The sequence below is a fragment of the Cimex lectularius genome, unplaced genomic scaffold (genome assembly GCF_000648675.2).
Source record: "Cimex lectularius strain Harlan isolate CLEC.00 unplaced genomic scaffold, Clec_2.1 scaffold264, whole genome shotgun sequence".
Taxonomy (NCBI): Eukaryota; Metazoa; Arthropoda; class Insecta; order Hemiptera; family Cimicidae; genus Cimex; species Cimex lectularius.
Window position 1 is genome coordinate 251840 of NW_019394222.1, and position 18161 is coordinate 270000.

Consider the following 18161-nt stretch of genomic DNA (forward strand, 5'->3'; position numbering starts at 1 on the left):
AGTGAAACATCTGAGATGCAACAACTGAATCTCACCTAGGGATGAGCACTCCGCCAAGAAGTGTAATAGAGTTTCAATAGACTGCGAATTACACAAAGAACAGATTCCCAAATCCCCTCTGATCCAAACTGCCGAGTTTAAGTGCAAAACCTCACTTCTTAGCTTAAATGCCATCGCAACTCATTGAGACAAAGACCTTCAAAATTATCTTCATGTAGGTCGAACAATGCAGGAGAAATTTGTACCTCCTTGTAAAGTGTGAGGTGCGTAGATGCTTGGACACGTGACTGGCATTCTTCGTGATGTTGTTTTTTAATTTGATTAATATGAATTGAAAAATAATTATGCCAGTCATAGAGGTTGTCTGAGGACACGAGGAAGGGCAAGTTGTACTTTTCAAACAAATATTTCCAGTAAGCGAACCATGAAATATTAGTCGTTATGACCGCCAACGATGTTATTTTTGTGTATCTAGTATCAGGAAACATCAGAACTTTCACAATATAGGAGTAGTGAAGCTTGGGTAATGATGTATGTTTAACTCTTAATTTGAATGCCTTGCAGGGTGAAATGATTATATGAAATTTTATAAATGAATTTATTTGCAAATGTAAGTTGTGTGTGCATGTTAAATAAGGTATGTGATATTAAAATCATGTTTTAACTTGCATTTGTTAGGGAGGTGATTCAAAAACAATGTTTTCAAAATTGATTGATAAAACGAAATTAAGAATATTAAACTTAAATGCATATGAAACATTCAGTTTACATATACACTGTACATAACCAAATACACATTGTAAAATTGCATTCAGGTTGTTCAAGTCTTTTACCTTTTCAAAAACTGAACTTATACAATTACAACTATACATTTTATTTATTTTAATGCTACTGAATTACAGATTTTCTTACTGGTTAATGTTGTCCATAAATTTGTAATCCCCACCAGTATAATTGATTTTTGGGACAGAGCCAGGCAACAAATTATTCATTAATTTGCAAAGAATAATTCCATCTCGTAAGGCTAGTTCGTATGGCACTCCTGTGACAAAAGAATTTGACTTAAAACATAAAAGAATTTGACTTAAAAGACATTTTAAGAAATTTTATATATATAACATAATTAATTGACATAAGTAAAATTTCAACCTTCTTTGTTATTTTATAGATTGTACTATTAATGGCAATCTATAATGCTCAATTTTTTTTTAAATTTGTTTATTATATTAATCTATTATAGGTTTTTTTAGCTGGTCCTATTAATGAAAGTAATTACTTTAATCATTATGATATGTATATAATTTATTTAAATTAGAATAAAATTAAAACAAACAAAATAAATCAAAATTTGTATAGCTATGGCATGGGTTTGGAGAAATGTCACAAAAAGTATTTACAAATTTATATAGTACTTTTTTAATTTGGCCTATAACTTCTTTTACTATTTTATTTTATTTTTTATTTTATTCAGAAAATTTTATACATTTTTTGTGTTGTTTGTTAAAAACCAAATAAAAGATTTTTTAAAGTGTAGTGATATGAACAAAAATTGTATATGTTGAAAAAAGATTGATTTTTAAGTGATAAAACTAAAAATTATTTCTAAATGAAAGAAATGATTATTATTGTTAAATATAAAATTATTCTTGTTCATAGGAAAAACGTACCTGGGGGAAAACGCTCTCCAGTAATTGCTTCAATCCATTGTTGCGCTTCAAGTTCCTGCTCCGGGTCTCTCTTTCCCGCAACCTGCGACAATGTAAACCTTATGAGATTGCTCAAAAACCAAAAGATGCTGAAACAATGAGGGTACATAGTGGCCATACTTCAACGACAGAATTAGCTGAAATTTGTGAAAATTTCGGGTCTGCCTAGTTGATTACTGACATAATGTCACTTATACGTTTGAATGTCATTCAGGAAGTTTTTCACTTTGCTCGAGCAAACGTCCAGTTCTGACAACTGTTTAACGGATTATATAAATAAAAACTTGGCAAAGAGGAAACTATGACATCATGCATCTTATTACTATATGATCTCAATGTTTTAATACACTATTATAAATTTTTTAAATTCTCCAAATAGATTTGTTATTGTAATAAGATGAGACTGAATAATATATGCTAAAAATTTGCAATAGGCTTTGACCAACAAGAAACTTGATTATTTATGGATTATAAGCTAAGGATATCTAATAAAAATGTGATATTTTGTGTATAATGTATGGTCTTGGTAATTTAATACCGAAAACACACAACGCGCGCACAGACACGCACGCACACGCTAATAAATAAAGAATTCCGAATGAAAGAACATTTTTTTAAACTTTATTTTTATACGGTTGTGTTGGATTTACATAGTTTTGTGTATTTCCATCCAAAAGGAAAATTCTCAGTTTCAAATAAGAAGAAAAAAAAAACTTCTAAAGTCGAAGAGAGAGAGCTGAGCGTAAGTGGGGGTGGTTTGGATTCGAAAAATGCCTCAGTCCGACGGCGTCTTTGAAAGGTAGTCGTACTCTAGGAGTCTAGGCCAAAGAAAACGAACCAATGGTGGTAAGTATCCAGTTTCACCGGGAAAAGACCAAATATGATTTTGATGATGTTCGATATCGGCTTCGCTGAGAATGGATCGTCCATCAATATATTTTAGCCGAATGTATTCTCCAGTCGGGAGATTCGATCCACAATTGAGAGCGAAAATTTGTAAAATTTAATTCCGTTTAAAGCTGCCTAATTAACTAATATTCATGCACAATTACTTTTGAAGCGTCAGGTCATAAAGTAACTAAAATATATTATGAACATGTTTAAAAGTTAAAATGTTTAAAAAATTGAGAAAAAAGTGGCAATTTCCATCCAAATCTTCCTAGCAAAATGTAAAAAATTTCTATGGAATTTTACTTAAACAAATTAGTAAACCATATTCAACATATTTATGAGAAATCAATGTTTTTAATTACAATGAACATGTTCCGTCTATAAACTTTCTGCCTTAACCGTACTGATTTACAATCTAAGTATTGGCAATTTTAAAACTAAACAAAAATGTATATTTATAACACCTGTTTTTCGAATTACTTCGATATTTTTTATAAACATTAAATATTATGCGTAACATTAATTAATTACAAACCTCACAACAATGATCGTCTTAAATTATTTAACAAAATTTCGATGTTTATACGAACAGTTAAAGGAATAATGCCAAAAGCCACGCCCTGGCCGCCATTTTTTTTAGAACTTCTCATTACATTTGGATATATTTTAGTTACAAAAACCGTCAATGGGATTAAGCCAAGATTATGCAATAAATATGATGCAAAGAAAATGAAGCGTAATTTTAACAACATTGTAGTACATTAATTAGTATTAGCCATATTGTAATGTTGGTAATTCTATTGTAAATTAAGTAGTGCAAAAACGACACAAATTTCTATGTGAATTTATTAAAATTAAATTTACAACCGCGACTTTAGGAAAGCTTCAAGGCTGCATCGATATTTTATAATTATTTCCTAAACAATGACGAGATGATTCCGAGTTTGAAAAGTTGTGTAGCGGTTAAAAACTTCGCACTTTTATATTCCATTTTATACCAAAGTTTTATTACAAAATTTATTTAAATAAACAGAAAAATAAAAAATTGTTTGGTTTATTCTATAATTACTGGATGTTTTTAATCTTACATTAACCACGTGGTTTGATAATACAGAGAATCTGAACCTTAAAAACGTCTTTTGATGTAAAGGTTTAACAAAATTAAAATAGACATGTCAGCGTGAATGGACGAGATTGTTTAACCGCGCCCGAGGGATATCGGGTGACGTCTTGAGAAAAAAGTAACTTATTAGCGAGAATGGAGTGGGTTCAACCCGCCCCGAGGAATATCTGGGGCGAGAGAATGATATTAGACTTCTATGTTAGCCATAATGAACGTATATGCATTGTGTATATTCTGTAATTGACAATCTGAGATACAAATGAAATGCTAGAGAATTTTTGAATATCGACGTAGTACACATATAAGCAGAGAGACGTTAACCGGTTCGAGACGTTCAAATGGCTGCAGTTTAAAACAAAATATGCGTGAAAGACCAGAAAAAAGGAGGAAAACACGCAGAGGGCCGGCGATGACCTCAACTGTTTGACGGCCCATAAATCACCCACTTTATATATAGATCAATTAATTTCGCCTAGATTTACTGGCTTCTAAAGTGCATAGTGCATATTGGTATTCTTTTGTTTGATTTATTTTATGCATTTCCGTAATTTACAAAATATCAAAATTTCTATTAAAAGCGTCACGTTTGAAAGTCAATACTAATTTATTAAATTCAATTCAATTCAAATAAGTAAAAAATGTTTTTTTAACTGTTTGGTTTACGTTACGTCTAACATATATAAAACGACTGCATCGAAAATCAAACGTACATTGTATTTAAATTTTTGATTCACCGTCGACAATTGACGTCAAAATGTAAAGGAACGGATTAGAAAAGTTAAATCTGGTTTTCTTATTGCAAGCGTTTCCGTTCCATAAATAGATAAGAACCATTACACTTCGGTTATTCGGGTGTTATTTTAAGAAGTTTTCCCTCTAGGCAGGGCAACGCATCGTGGTCTTTCTAGCCAGAAATGTAAAATATAAAGCATAAATAACTAGAATCGATTAAAAATTCTTTCATCAGTTTATATCCCCATGGGCTTTCATTTTTCAGATCAATTTAAATTGAATTTGTAAAACGAAATTACTAGATGCAAAACGTTATCATGTCTCATATCTTTATCAGTTCTAATTTATGAGAATGAATTTATTTGCAGGCGAGGAACAAAGAACAAGAGCAGGAGGTGCTGGAGTGGATTGAGGCGGTGTTAGGGGAAAAGCTGCCAAACCAGCCGTACGAAGATGTACTGCGGAATGGTGTCGTCCTTTGCCATCTCATCAACAAATTGGCACCGAACTCGGTCAAAAAGATACAAACAAGTGGTTCCAACTTTCAATTGATGGAAAACATACAAAGGTGCTAAAAAGACTTTTAATATGCTACTTATTCCAATCTAAAATTCAATTGAGCCTGTTAAAGATATTAATTCAAAATTAACTAAACTCATTCCAAATCCGATCAGATGTACATAGATACATTTGTTCTATGAATATCTGTGTTGTGTATTTCCTATTCAATGTTTAAAAGTAGATTACAAAATGTAAAAATATCCAAGAAAGCAACTTGTCATAAAAAGAAGGAAAAAAGGTTACGAAGCTGTCGTCATTTGAAATAAGGAGTCTCAGCTCCTTCGCTTCATACAAAGGTGATACTTTATGAAGGAAAGTACCAACACCATGTACTAGATTTGGAGGTCATATACTCCCAAAGTATGTATAAATTATGTAAACTATGCTATATACATACAAATATGCTGCATATCCAGTTGTCACAAGTCTATTTTCTGCATTGCGCGTGTAAGCTAGCTAGGGTTAGGACAACTACAATAGATTGTTTGTTCTACAATTAAAATTTTTTTACATGGGTATTTCGACTACGATCCTTTTTTTTAAAGATAGTTCCTACTCACAGTAAGTCCAATGATCCGGATTTCGAGCCCTTAGCTCATCATCAGGTTGAAGGATTGAAGGACCCTAGAGGGAGAGAACTAGATTGGTTTGAGAAATTTGAAATTAAAAAATGTAGAATTGAACATGGAGATAAATGCATTAATAATAGAATACATTTGATGATCATACATGATCTACCTCCCATTTTAGTATGTATATAAATAATATTAAACGCCCAAGTAATTAAATTAATTATTTTAATTGTTATTATTTTTATTATAATTAATATATTAAAAGGGGGCGTCGATGGCCGCAACGGTTTAGGCGTTGACACGGCGCTCATCACTGTAGGGTAAAGGTCCCGGGTTCGAATCCAGCGGCCCTGCATTCGAACCTGACATACTTACAAATGGGCTTTTTTTCAAAAACACCGGCACCCCGAGGTTTGATATAACTTCTGCTGTTGCGAACCTTCGTAAAACAAAAATAATAATAATATTGAGGTATTATTCTAATTTTTTATCTTTCATTTTTAATCACTAATTTATAATTAATTTCTTACAGTCTTTACCGTTATAATATTTACTTGTGCTATAATTCCCGCTTTTCGCACGTTCAAATTGAGCTCCATTAAAAAACCAGCTTTCCATTGGAACGTCGCGTTGGCGGGGGTATCGGCGGGTTCACTTTTGCAATTCATGACGTGGTTGTAGAAATCCTTCATACTGATGATGAGCTAAGGGCTCGAAATCCGGATCGTTGGAAAACAACTTACTGTGTGTAGGAACTATCTTTTTAAAAAAAGGATTGAACACCGCACTCACTCCATCATTCATCATTTCTATTTCGACTACGAGGTTATTTGAACCAATCGGCCCTAACGCTGTTGTGACCTATGAGACAAATCACTTTATCAAAATTGAAAATGAGCTCTGGAAAAGAGAAACCGAGAATTCCTCAAGAAGTAACACACAGACTAGATCAAGTTGAACGTCATCGCACTCACCACAATGAACCCTCGGTTCCTTCCCATTTACAAGTCACAAATGTTTTCAAATAGTCCTGCAAACATTAACTTTTGTCCAAATACAGCAGAATATTAATTTCTTAAGAAAGAAATAAAGTTCCTTTTTTTTCAACTTGTAAATTTCTTCCACAACTTAGCGTACTTGTTGTTAAGTAATCTGTATAATTAATATATTCTAACAATAGAAAGTTTGAACGTTCCCGATCAACTTGGTTTGCGTATTATTGCTGTTTTTCCTGTCAGAGATCGCATTCCATCATCTTCAGTGTTGGATTTGTGTAGGTATTATTTTCTTTATCGAGTTTCTTTTAGACGTTTTTCTGCCGGTTATTGCGTTAGTCGGTTCGTTTTCTTTTTATAGAGCATAATGTATTAAATGGCGTAAATGATGAGCGTTAATACGTGTTTTTTAAATTTATTTATTTTATTTTTATTTTTTTTTACGAGGGCTCGCAACAGCAGAGGTCACCTTACAAAACTCTCAGGGTGCCCGTGTTTTTGAAAAAAAGCCCATTTGTAAGTATGTCGGGTTCGAATGCAGGGCCGCTGGATTCGAACCCGGGACCTTTACCCTACAGTGACGAGCGCCGTGTCAACGCCTAAACCGTTAATACGTGTTCTCACGTAAATGTACTGCGTTTCTATATTTCTGATTTTTTTGGGTTTACAAGTTTCATTATTTTTGTACGAACAATTTTAATCTTGTCTTCATTGTTAGGGTGGTTATGAGGTGAAGGGGTCGTTTTGGATGTTCTGCTTTTTGCCCTAAACTGTTCTGTGTTCTTGTTGTTTGTTAACCGTTGTTTTATTTTTCTCCTAATATTTCCGTTGTATTTTTACAACTCATGACAAATTTTCCATTCATTTAAATTGGCAGGTGCATTAGATTGCGCTTCCCGTTGCGCGGTCTCAGGTCTATTTTTATAATGACATTATATTCTTCTTCCTTTTTTTTTTCTCTTTATCTTTTTTAAACAAAAATATCAAAATGCAATTACGGTTCAATTATTATTTTATTTACTGTAATTAATTTATCTTTGACCATGTAATTTTTTACCATGTAAATATAATGTAACGCATCACCAGGCGGGACATTTTTTTTACTGAAAAAAAAAGTCGGTCGTTGTATATAATTGACCCTCTTAAATATTGTTTGGTGCTAATTTTTATTATGGTAACGACAATTTGTCAAACTCGTCTTATTGTTTATGTTTAGGTTTCAGGCTGCGGTTAAGAAATATGGTTTGCCAGAAGAAGAAATATTTCAAACTGCCGACCTTTTTGAGAGGAGGAACATTCCCCAAGTCACTGTCTGTTTATACGCCCTGGGAAGACTGGTAAAGCAAATTTCTCCAGACTTTTATTATAAAAACAATTATGGTTATTTATTTTTGGAGTCGTACGTGCGACTTCTCAATGCAGCGATGTTATCGGTAAAAATACACGTGTAAAATATGTATAATTGGCATTTTACTTTTAGACGCAGATGCATCCAGAATACAATGGCCCTAGGCTTGGTCCAAAGATGGCTGAAGAGAACAAGAGAGAATTTACAGAAGAACAGTTGAGAGCAAGTGAAGGACAACTTAATCTTCAAATGGGATACAACAAAGGTGCTTCTCAATCCGGTCATGGCGGCTTCGGAAATACAAGGCACATGTAAAAGCGTAAAACAAACTTCATTGGGTTTTTATTTAGCTTCACCCTTACATGTTAGTATGCACGCTTTCTGCTTTACATTACGATAAAAATAAATTGTTAATATAAATATATGTATGGTCTTATTTTATAATTTATATATTTAACGTACATAAGTAACCTGCTAATAAAACATAGCTGCTGTGGATTGTTATTTGACATTTAGATAAGTTCCTATAACGAAAACTTTATTTGTAACTTTAAAAAAATTATAACGATGATAATAATCTTATATTTATAAAAAGTTCTTAATAAATGAGTGTATCTTTATCTTTTTGTCCTGCAAGACTGCCCAAACCTACTCTATATTTACTCTTTATTCAAATACACTCTTTGTAAAATAACTATTTTTAAATAAATTACCAGATGGGGGTATTATTTCAATAATTGTTCATTTGTCTATAGCGTTGTAAATTAATGCGGAAAAATTCCCCAGCCATCAGGGGCGTCGGTGGCCTGTTTGTTTCATTCAGTTCTTCGTGCTTTTTACAAAATATGGCATAGACGGAAAACGACATAGCGAGAGAGGGAGACAGAGGGTGAGAGAGAGAGAGAGGGATAATAAATGTTTGAGTGAGAGTGAGAGGGAAAGATAGTAAGAAAGTTAGAGTGATTGGGTGAGATGATAAGTGGGTGGGTGAGATTGAAAGAGAATGAGTGAGTAAGTGATTGAGAGAGAGAGAGAGAGAGAGAGAGTGAGGGAGATAGGAGGTGAGTAAGAGTGAGAGTGCGTGAGTGTGAGAAAGAATAAGTGATTGATTGGGAGAGAGAGAGAGAGAGTGAGTGAGTGAGCTTAAACTTTAAAAAATTTAAAAACAGATGGCATCGATGGAAAATGACACAATTAATGAGAGAGAGAGCTTAAACTTTAAAAAATTTAAAAACAGATGGCATAGATAGAAAATGACACAATTAACGAGAGAAAGAGAGAGGGAGAGAGAGAGAGAGAATGAGAGGGAGAGTGGGTGAGTGAATGAGAGGGGTCATACGATAAACCAAGACGTCTTTACACCATAAGGATTTTTGAGATTTTACATATGTAATACGTATGATCATTGAATACAATAATTGCCTTCTACAATAATTTCCTTCTAGCGACCTAATGAAGTTACATTAAATGATTTTATTACTCTATTTTTCTTTTAGGGAAAATATCAGAAATCGTAGCTATCGTGGCCATATTATATTTGACCACAACACAGCCACGCCTTAAATTTCGACTTTGTTATACAGCAATGTTCAAATACTTGCTGAAAACTATTGCCTCCGTTGTATTATTTTCCAACGATCGCAGAAATTTCCCATGCAGCTCATTGCGAGGTTAAGCAGTTGGATTATGTATTTATCCTCCAAGAAGAAAAATAAAGAACAATATCGTCAGCGTAAAGAGCAATTTTTCCATTTTTTTTAAAGGTATTGTGTTAAAATATACCAAGAACAGGATGGTTCCAAGGATAGAGCATTGAGGAACACCAGCAGCCCTGTCTTTCGGTTGAGAAAGAGATGATCGAAAGGAACCTCGGAATTGTTTGTAAAAGAGGTAGGAGTGGTATTTATATCATGTTAATTCGAAGGTACGAGAAGCTTTCAAGTCTAGTAGATGGCTGAGTGAGGAGGTCGAAGTCCTTGTTTCATCACCGTGGCATTTTTTTATGTAGGGAGTATAGTTTAAACCCCGTCAGTGTATTGGCTGTAAAATTAGTGACAAAGACGTTTTGTGTGTCGATCAAAATCATGTAAAATAAAAGGCTATGGTTACTCATCTACTATCCTGGCAGTAGTAGACAGTCCTAGCCTGAGTCAAACTGTTTTAATTTAGATAGGCAGCAATGTGGGTGAGCATAACACGTTCATCTACGTTGCTGACAGAGCTAAATTGACTAATAAGTCTATAACTATTTCAGTCGGATGGAAACTTGCCCGGTTTCAAAATGAGTGTAACTTTTGAGGTTAGCCAGCGATAGGTATACCAAGAATCATGATCAGAAGAAATATGTTAGGTGAATTAAGGCATTTTGTTGTAGGTTTTTATGAAGAATGTTTTTCATGTTGTCAAGAACAGGGGATCTTTTTTTATGCGGGGCTTATCCTTCCTGAATCGTTAAAATTTCTCTGGGGAAAGTGAGGTTATATTAAACAGGCTGATTCTGACAGCTACCGATGTAGTACGCTACAGTCCTTGCCTTTCGATTTTTTTTATTATGGAAGGAAATCTTTAAAGAGTAATTGTGGTTGTGGACTTCATTTAGAAAATTTATCATGAGAAATGATTTTTCTTCTTTTACTCACTTAATATCTCTCTCTCTCTCGTTCTCTCTCTCCCGTCCTCTTTCTAGTTCTCTCTCTCTCTCTTTCTCTCGTTCTCTCTCGCTCTTTCTCTCGTTCTCTCTCTCTTTCTCTCGTTCTCTCTCTCTTTCTCTCCTTCTCTCTTTCTCTTTATCTTTCTCTCGTTCTCTCTTTCTCTCGTTCTCTCTCTCTCTTTCTCTCGTTCTCTCTCTCTCTCTTTCTCTCGTTCTCTCTTTCTTTTTCTCTCGTTCTCTATTTCTCTCGTTCTCTCTTTCTCTCGTTCTCTCTCTCGTTCTCTCTCCCTCTTTCTCTCGTTCTCTCTCTCTCTCTTTCTCTCGTTCTCTCTCCCTCTTTCTCTCGTTCTCTCTCTCTCGTTCTCTCTCTCTCTCTCTCTCTCTTTNAAATGATTTTATTACTCTATTTTTCTTTTAGGGAAAATATCAGAAATCGTAGCTATCGTGGCCATATTATATTTGACCACAACACAGCCACGCCTTAAATTTCGACTTTGTTATACAGCAATGTTCAAATACTTGCTGAAAACTATTGCCTCCGTTGTATTATTTTCCAACGATCGCAGAAATTTCCCATGCAGTTCATTGCGAGGTTAAGCAGTTGGATTATGTATTTATCCTCCAAGAAGAAAAATAAAGAACAATATCGTCAGCGTAAAGAGCAATTTTTCCATTTTTTTTAAAGGTATTGTGTTAAAATATACCAAGAACAGGATGGTTCCAAGGATAGAGCATTGAGGAACACCAGCAGCCCTGTCTTTCGGTTGAGAAAGAGATGATCGAAAGGAACCTCGGAATTGTTTGTAAAAGAGGTAGGAGTGGTATTTATATCATGTTAATTCGAAGGTACGAGAAGCTTTCAAGTCTGGTAGATGGCTGAGTGAGGAGGTCGAAGTCCTTGTTTCATCACCGTGGCATTTTTTTATGTAGGGAGTATAGTTTAAACCCCGTCAGTGTATTGGCTGTAAAATTAGTGACAAAGACGTTTTGTGTGTCGATCAAAATCATGTAAAATAAAAGGCTATGGTTACTCATCTACTATCCTGGCAGTAGTAGACAGTCCTGGCCTGAGTCAAACTGTTTTAATTTAGATAGGCAGCAATGTGGGTGAGCATAACACGTTCATCTACGTTGCTGACAGAGCTAAATTGACTAATAAGTCTATAACTATTTCAGTCGGATGGAAACTTGCCCGGTTTCAAAATGAGTGTAACTTTTGAGGTTAGCCAGCGATAGGTATACCAAGAATCATGATCAGAAGAAATATGTTAGGTGAATTAAGGCATTTTGTTGTAGGTTTTTATGAAGAATGTTTTTCATGTTGTCAAGAACAGGGGATCTTTTTTTATGCGGGGCTTATCCTTCCTGAATCGTTAAAATTTCTCTGGGGAAAGTGAGGTTATATTAAACAGGCTGATTCTGACAGCTACCGATGTAGTACGCTACAGTCCTTGCCTTTCGATTTTTTTTATTATGGAAGGAAATCTTTAAAGAGTAATTGTGGTTGTGGACTTCATTTAGAAAATTTATCATGAGAAATGATTTTTCTTCTTTTACTCACTTAATATCTCTCTCTCTCTCTCTCTCTCTCTCTCTCGTTGTCTCTCTCCCGTCCTCTTTCTCGTTCTCTCTCTCTCTTTCTCTCGTTCTCTCTCGCTCTTTCTCTCGTTCTCTCTCTCTCTCTCTTTCTCTCGTTCTCTCTCGCTCTTTCTCTCGTTCTCTCTCTCTCTCTCTTTCTCTCGTTCCTCTCTCTTTCTCTCGTTCTCTCTCTCTTTCTCTCCTTCTTTCTTTCTCTTTATCTTTCTCTCGTTCTCTCTCTCTCTTTCTCTCGTTCTCTCTTTCTTTTTCTCTCGTTCTCTCTTTCTCTCTTTCTCTCGTTCTCTCTCTCTCGTTCTCTCTCCCTCTTTCTCTCGTTCTCTATCTCTCTTTCTCTCGTTCTCTCTCTCTCGTTCTCTCTCTCTTTCTCTCTCTCTTTCTCTCGTTCTCTCTCTCTCTCTCTCGTTCTCTCTCTCCCTCTCTCTCTCTCTCTCTCTCTAGTTCTCTCTCTCTCTCTCGTTCTCTATCTCTCTAGTTCTCTCTCTCGTTCTTTCTCTCTCGTTCCCTACCTCTCTAGTTCTCTCTCTCTCTCTCTCTCTCTCTCTCGTGTGCAACAGTTTTTTTTTAATGTTTGGAGAACTATTGGCAGTGTAATTCTGAAAATACGCGCAACCCTCCAGAAGGAACATTACAGTGCGACTCGCGAAGAAGTAAAAGATGAACGGTCTGCCTGTAGAGTCAGTGGATTGTTCATCAGTACTAGTCAAAAGAAAAGTTTAAGACGTGTTTTTATAAAATATTAGATTTTAAAATTATTATTTAAACATTATATTTAAAGTTAGCAAATAAATTGTAGTTCTTAATTTGGATTCATTGCTTAAACATTCACAAAAAGCATATTACTATCGGTTTACAAAGTTTCAATGACTGCAGGAATAATTAATAATATTATTAATTTATCTTATTAGTTAAAATTAATTTAAAATATTTTTTATTCAAATATGTCTGATAAATTTACATATTATCTTTAGTTGTATTTATTGATAATATACGGAACGACAAAGCACTTTGTACTGTGAATACATTTACATACTAAGTTGACTCCATACTCGTTGATGAGATTTTAAATCATTTATCGTGCAGTAATCATCTAAATCATTTCTATTAAAATTCAAACCGGGCTAACACGTTGATGTAAGGCATAGAAAGTATTTTTCGCCTTATAAAGTAATGCGATTAAGCGAAACAAGGTACACAAATAAGGAATTGTTGGAGTCGGTCATGGCAATGACGTCATTTCTTTACAGTAGACCTGTTTGCTTTTGTTTTTGTATCTTTTCCTTTTTTTTATGATAATAGAAAAACAAATTTTTTGAAAGTTTTTTGTTTAAAATATAATTATATTTTCATAAAATTTGATTACACGAATGATATAACGTTTTTTTAAATTTTTTGTTGGTTTTTTTCTAATGATATATTAACACGGTAAGTATATTTTCTATGGACTTTAAGACAACCAACCACAATACGTTATAATTACGATTTTATTTAATTTACTTCATTTATCATACCTTGTTTTGCATTGGATTTTCATTCACGATATCCATACAATAATAGAAGAGATATTCTACCTTTTATCAGTCTTATAATTATTTTGTCTGTTTTGCAAATTTTTGTTTGGAATATTAAATGTTAGAATCTTTATACAATTTATTTTACTATTTTATCTAAAAAAATTTCATATTCCGTTCAGCAGGATAATCAATCGTGATTCTCAAAAAGGAATATCTCCAAAGACTCTGAAAAGTCAGATTGATACTCTGCTGTCAAAAAAAAATCGACTGCTTGAACCACCAAAATCTTTTTTACGACCTCTAGGATAAACGGTGGTTCGTATCGCGTGATTTCCTCCAGATTAAGCACTTTCAATGTTAATGGACCACAATGTCAAATTGGCCTACGTTTTTAATTACTCAATTAATTATACGCAATTTTTTCGAAGTGAAAAATTTCTGTCACAGGCGGGATTCGAACCCACGACTTTCGGCTAAATACGCCGCTGCTCTACCACTTGAGCTACGTGACTTCGATCGGCCATGCCACAAACTTCCCATTTCGATTCCCCGTTTCATTCCAATTGTAAAATTGTAAAATAAAATTGTGTATAATTAATTGAGTAATTATATAATTAAGAATAAGCTGATAAAAATAAATAAAAAGTTACGTTTTTAATGATAGGAAATGGCAATGTATACTGTCGTATTTATCAGATATTTCCTTGAAAATAAATCTATGAAAAGGAAGAGTATCACGATTTTCAAAAGAAAAATTCAGTTTTGGGTTGAATCTGAGAAGGAAGAAGTGAAGTTTTTTCGTGTGTTAAATGATTTTTTAAAAGATAGCTCGCGACCATCTTCGAAGTTTGGAGATGTCCTTTGAGCACTATTTCTCAACAGCTCGAGATACAGTGCAAGAAAATGGGTGGTCAAACAATTTTCAATTTCGATAAACCTAACCAGTCTGTCTTCAAGTGAATACGAATGTTTGATATACTTCAGACTCCAACATGAAATCTAATTTCGAATCCGATACTTACCCCCGATTTTGGATCCGTATGGAAAACAAAAAAATTTCAACCGCACGTTGAAAAAGCAAAACGTGTTCTTCCATTTGCCACAACTTACCTATGCGGATTTTCTATCTGCACAGCCATCAAAACTAAATGCCGATGCTGCCTAAATGTTCAAGACATACGTTAAAACAACCCAATTTATCCAAATTGTGCAGGATAAAACAACCTCACTCTTCCCATTAATTTATTAATCATTAATGTTCAAAATGATTATTTGGAGATCGTGAGGTTTGGTCTGGTGTGACATAAGTAAAAAAACATTTCTATATCATGCCAACGTTTCGATTTTTATTGAGATCATCTTCAGGGCTCAAAGTGTTTGTTTTTTGTATTTTTGTGTTTTTTTTGTATACTCTCATCACATAAGAATGGCACACACTGAACTTTTCAAACACTTTGAGCCCTGAAGATGATCTCTATAAAAATCGAAACATTGGCATGATATAGAAAATGTTTTTCTAAAACTTACGTTTAAATGTACTAATGATCATGTGTACAATAGCTTAACTTATTTTACCGTCCTTGACCATCAACTATTGAAATTATTTAATTGAAATCACTTTTTTTTCTCTCTCGACACGACACGCAAGAATGGCACAATTAGACAGAAGACAAACAGTTTGAGCCCTGAAGATGATCTCAATAAAGATCGAAACGTTGGTATGATAAAGAAAATGTTTTTCTAAAACCTACGTCACACCAGACCGCACCTCACGATCTCCAAATAATCATTGGGTAAAGGTCACTAACCATCACAAATGTTCAAAATGATTACTTTTGAATTTGGCTCGAATTTTACCAACCCAATGATTCCGTTCTGTCCAATTTTATTTTTGTCTTCTGACAGAGTGATAAACTATTTTTTGATAGTTACCTACATCGTCTATCTATCAGCGAGGATAATCAAACCATTATGATGTGTAATGATCAAACAATAAATTCTTTAGTTGTCTTCGTTACAATTTATACTTGTTGATATGACAGTAAATTTGTATTCGTTGTTTATTTTTATTCCAATCCGATTTTAAGTCATATCTATCAATCTCCCGACTCTTAAGAATAACAATTATGTAATTCCATTCGTTTTCCATCTATGATATAAATTATCGTTATAAAAATTTACATTACACTTAAACAGACAAACCTCTATAAGAACACTTTTCAAAACCTTTTTTGGGAGTAAATTGCACCATCGATATCCTCTTCGATTGGCGAAAGAAATCTATTTATAAAATCATGGTCAACCACTTGATTTAAGATTTGAAGAAAGGAGATGAACTCCAGGAATAGCATCTAGGTCGAGATAGAACACAGAAACACATAATAAACTATTTTAAACTCGATTACAAAGAAGGAGAACGCGAATAAAAGAATGGTTAATTCGTTTATTTAGTTGTTTTAGAAATAATTATAATTCATATTAAATATTTAAAGTTGCATTTTTTGGCTTTCAAACTTCCTTAGAAATCAAATATAACGACTGCTATCATAAACTGCCTTCGTTTATGAATAATCATAGATTTTTTAAAAGTTATTTAGGTTGCATGTACAGAAAAAATACAAAAAATGTTGTCTTCTTTTCATACTTGTATGTAATATACATTACATTATACAAAAAAATTATGATTCACTAGAATGCATATTCTGTCTCAAGTCGTTATGAATAATTTTCCGTCGCTTACAAAAGCGTGTTGCAATTTTAAAGTAACAAACAACGGTTGAAAATTTCTGCGGCAACATTAAGCTTGTTGATTGATTTAAACAGAATATTATATATTATTATTTTAGAAATACTTTTTTTTTTAATTTTTTGAACAAACATTTATTTGGGTTTGTTTACCTGCCAAATCGGTCTGGACATCTTGCAGTTATGCCGAGAGGAGTTCGTTTCTAAATGACGACAGCCTAAGGTGGCAGCCTGTTGGACGGCTGCTACTTATAAAGAGAGGGGTCTGTGCTGACTCACTTTCAACCAGATTTTTTTTTGAATGTTTGGAAAGCTAATAATAGTCAACCTCAACCACATTTTTCATTGTAGGACTCACTAGGATAACAAAATGCAATTTTGCAACAAATGTAATATGTTTGTATGTATTTTATACCCTTCCTTTTTCATACATTCACTGGAGGGTAGGGTTTTAATAACTCAAAAAATTAACATCATAAAAAGTTTCTTAAGATGATTTTCTTGCACATTTGACCGCCGGCGTAGTTTGAATTGCATAGCCATTGACATTTATATTTATTTATTTATATATTTTATTTGTATTTATTAATTTAACCTCGTACGCGAATTGAAATATTTTTTGAAGGAGTATGCATAAAATATCGTGGAAGTTTTTATAATTATTAATTACAACAATTGCTTCATTTATTGAGAACAATTTGGTGATAATTCACGAAAACGACAGCCCTCAATTAGTATTAGCAGACGACCTTACCCTATTATTGGTAGTCACCGATAATTTATTAAGTTACTTTTGTCTAAACACAACTTTTAGTACGTACACCGGTATAGTCCTACTCCCTCAGAAATCCGAACTAATTGCTGCCTGCAGGAGAGTATTACTGACTAATTCGGATTACAGAGATCGTAATAGTGAGGGTAATTCGAAAATTCGTAATGTCTAGGTCGTCTAGTTTTCCTTATGACCCTCTCACTCATTCACTTTCTCGCTCACACTCTCTGGTTCTTCTCTCTCACGCTCACTCTCACCTCCCTCTCTCTCTCTCTCTCTCTCTCTCTCTCTCACTCTCTCTCTCTCTCTATNTACATATATATATATATATATATATATATATGTGTGTGTGTGTGTGTGTATATATATTTATACCTCTCTCTCTTTTTTATTTTTAACAATAAAAGACTTGATAGACTACAATATTGCATGCACTATGTATAAAATAATAAAATTAAAAAAACCTCAGTGTATATACACATGAGAAGATCAAATTTAAAGCTGACTTTCATGAAGGAATTAAAATAGTCATATCCTGGTTATAAAGCATAAAACTAAAACGTTTAGTAATTTTTTTTTAGTTAAAGGGGCAAAAGTGTTCTCAAATTTACCAAAATGCAAAATATAGCCATTTAAAAAATCTAAAAAAATAATCTACTTTCTAAACATGTATAAAAAGAAAGGCTAAAAAGTTTAAGAGTTGTAAATTAAATTCAATAAATAAAAAATAAATAAAAAAATGTCTCTTCATATGAATGTTATATAAGTTTAAAAATATCTTACTTTCATTATGTCAAAAAAATTTTTCCTGTATGTAAATCCAAATAATTGTTTAATTGTAACATGATACCTCGTATAGGATTTTTTTTTTGTTAGAAGTGTTTGATATCTGGTCTTGCTCAACTGCACTAGTAAATTTTTTTGGAAATAATTCTCTAAGTAAGGAGAGATTAACT

The 18161-nt window shown here is 33.4% G+C and overlaps 2 protein-coding genes across 2 annotated transcripts in view; one reads left to right on the plus strand and one right to left on the minus strand.

The window, feature by feature from the left end:
• LOC106674156 (muscle-specific protein 20-like) overlaps window positions 1-18161 on the minus strand; it is a 31289-nt gene that overhangs the window by 1235 nt on the left and 11893 nt on the right. Inside the window, exons 2-3 of the mRNA XM_024230321.1 lie at window positions 1668-1749; window positions 913-1042 (exon numbers count right to left, since the gene is read on the minus strand). Of these exons, the coding sequence (XP_024086089.1) occupies window positions 913-1042; window positions 1668-1749 (212 nt within the window). The remainder of the gene's footprint in view (window positions 1-912; window positions 1043-1667; window positions 1750-18161) is intronic.
• On the plus strand, window positions 2448-8432 carry LOC106674157 (muscle-specific protein 20). Its single transcript, XM_014406721.2, has 4 exons — window positions 2448-2552; window positions 4821-5020; window positions 7797-7917; window positions 8061-8432. The coding sequence occupies exons 1-4, from the start codon at window positions 2547-2549 to the stop codon at window positions 8241-8243; spliced, it is 510 nt and encodes a 169-aa protein (XP_014262207.1). The 5' UTR covers window positions 2448-2546; the 3' UTR covers window positions 8244-8432.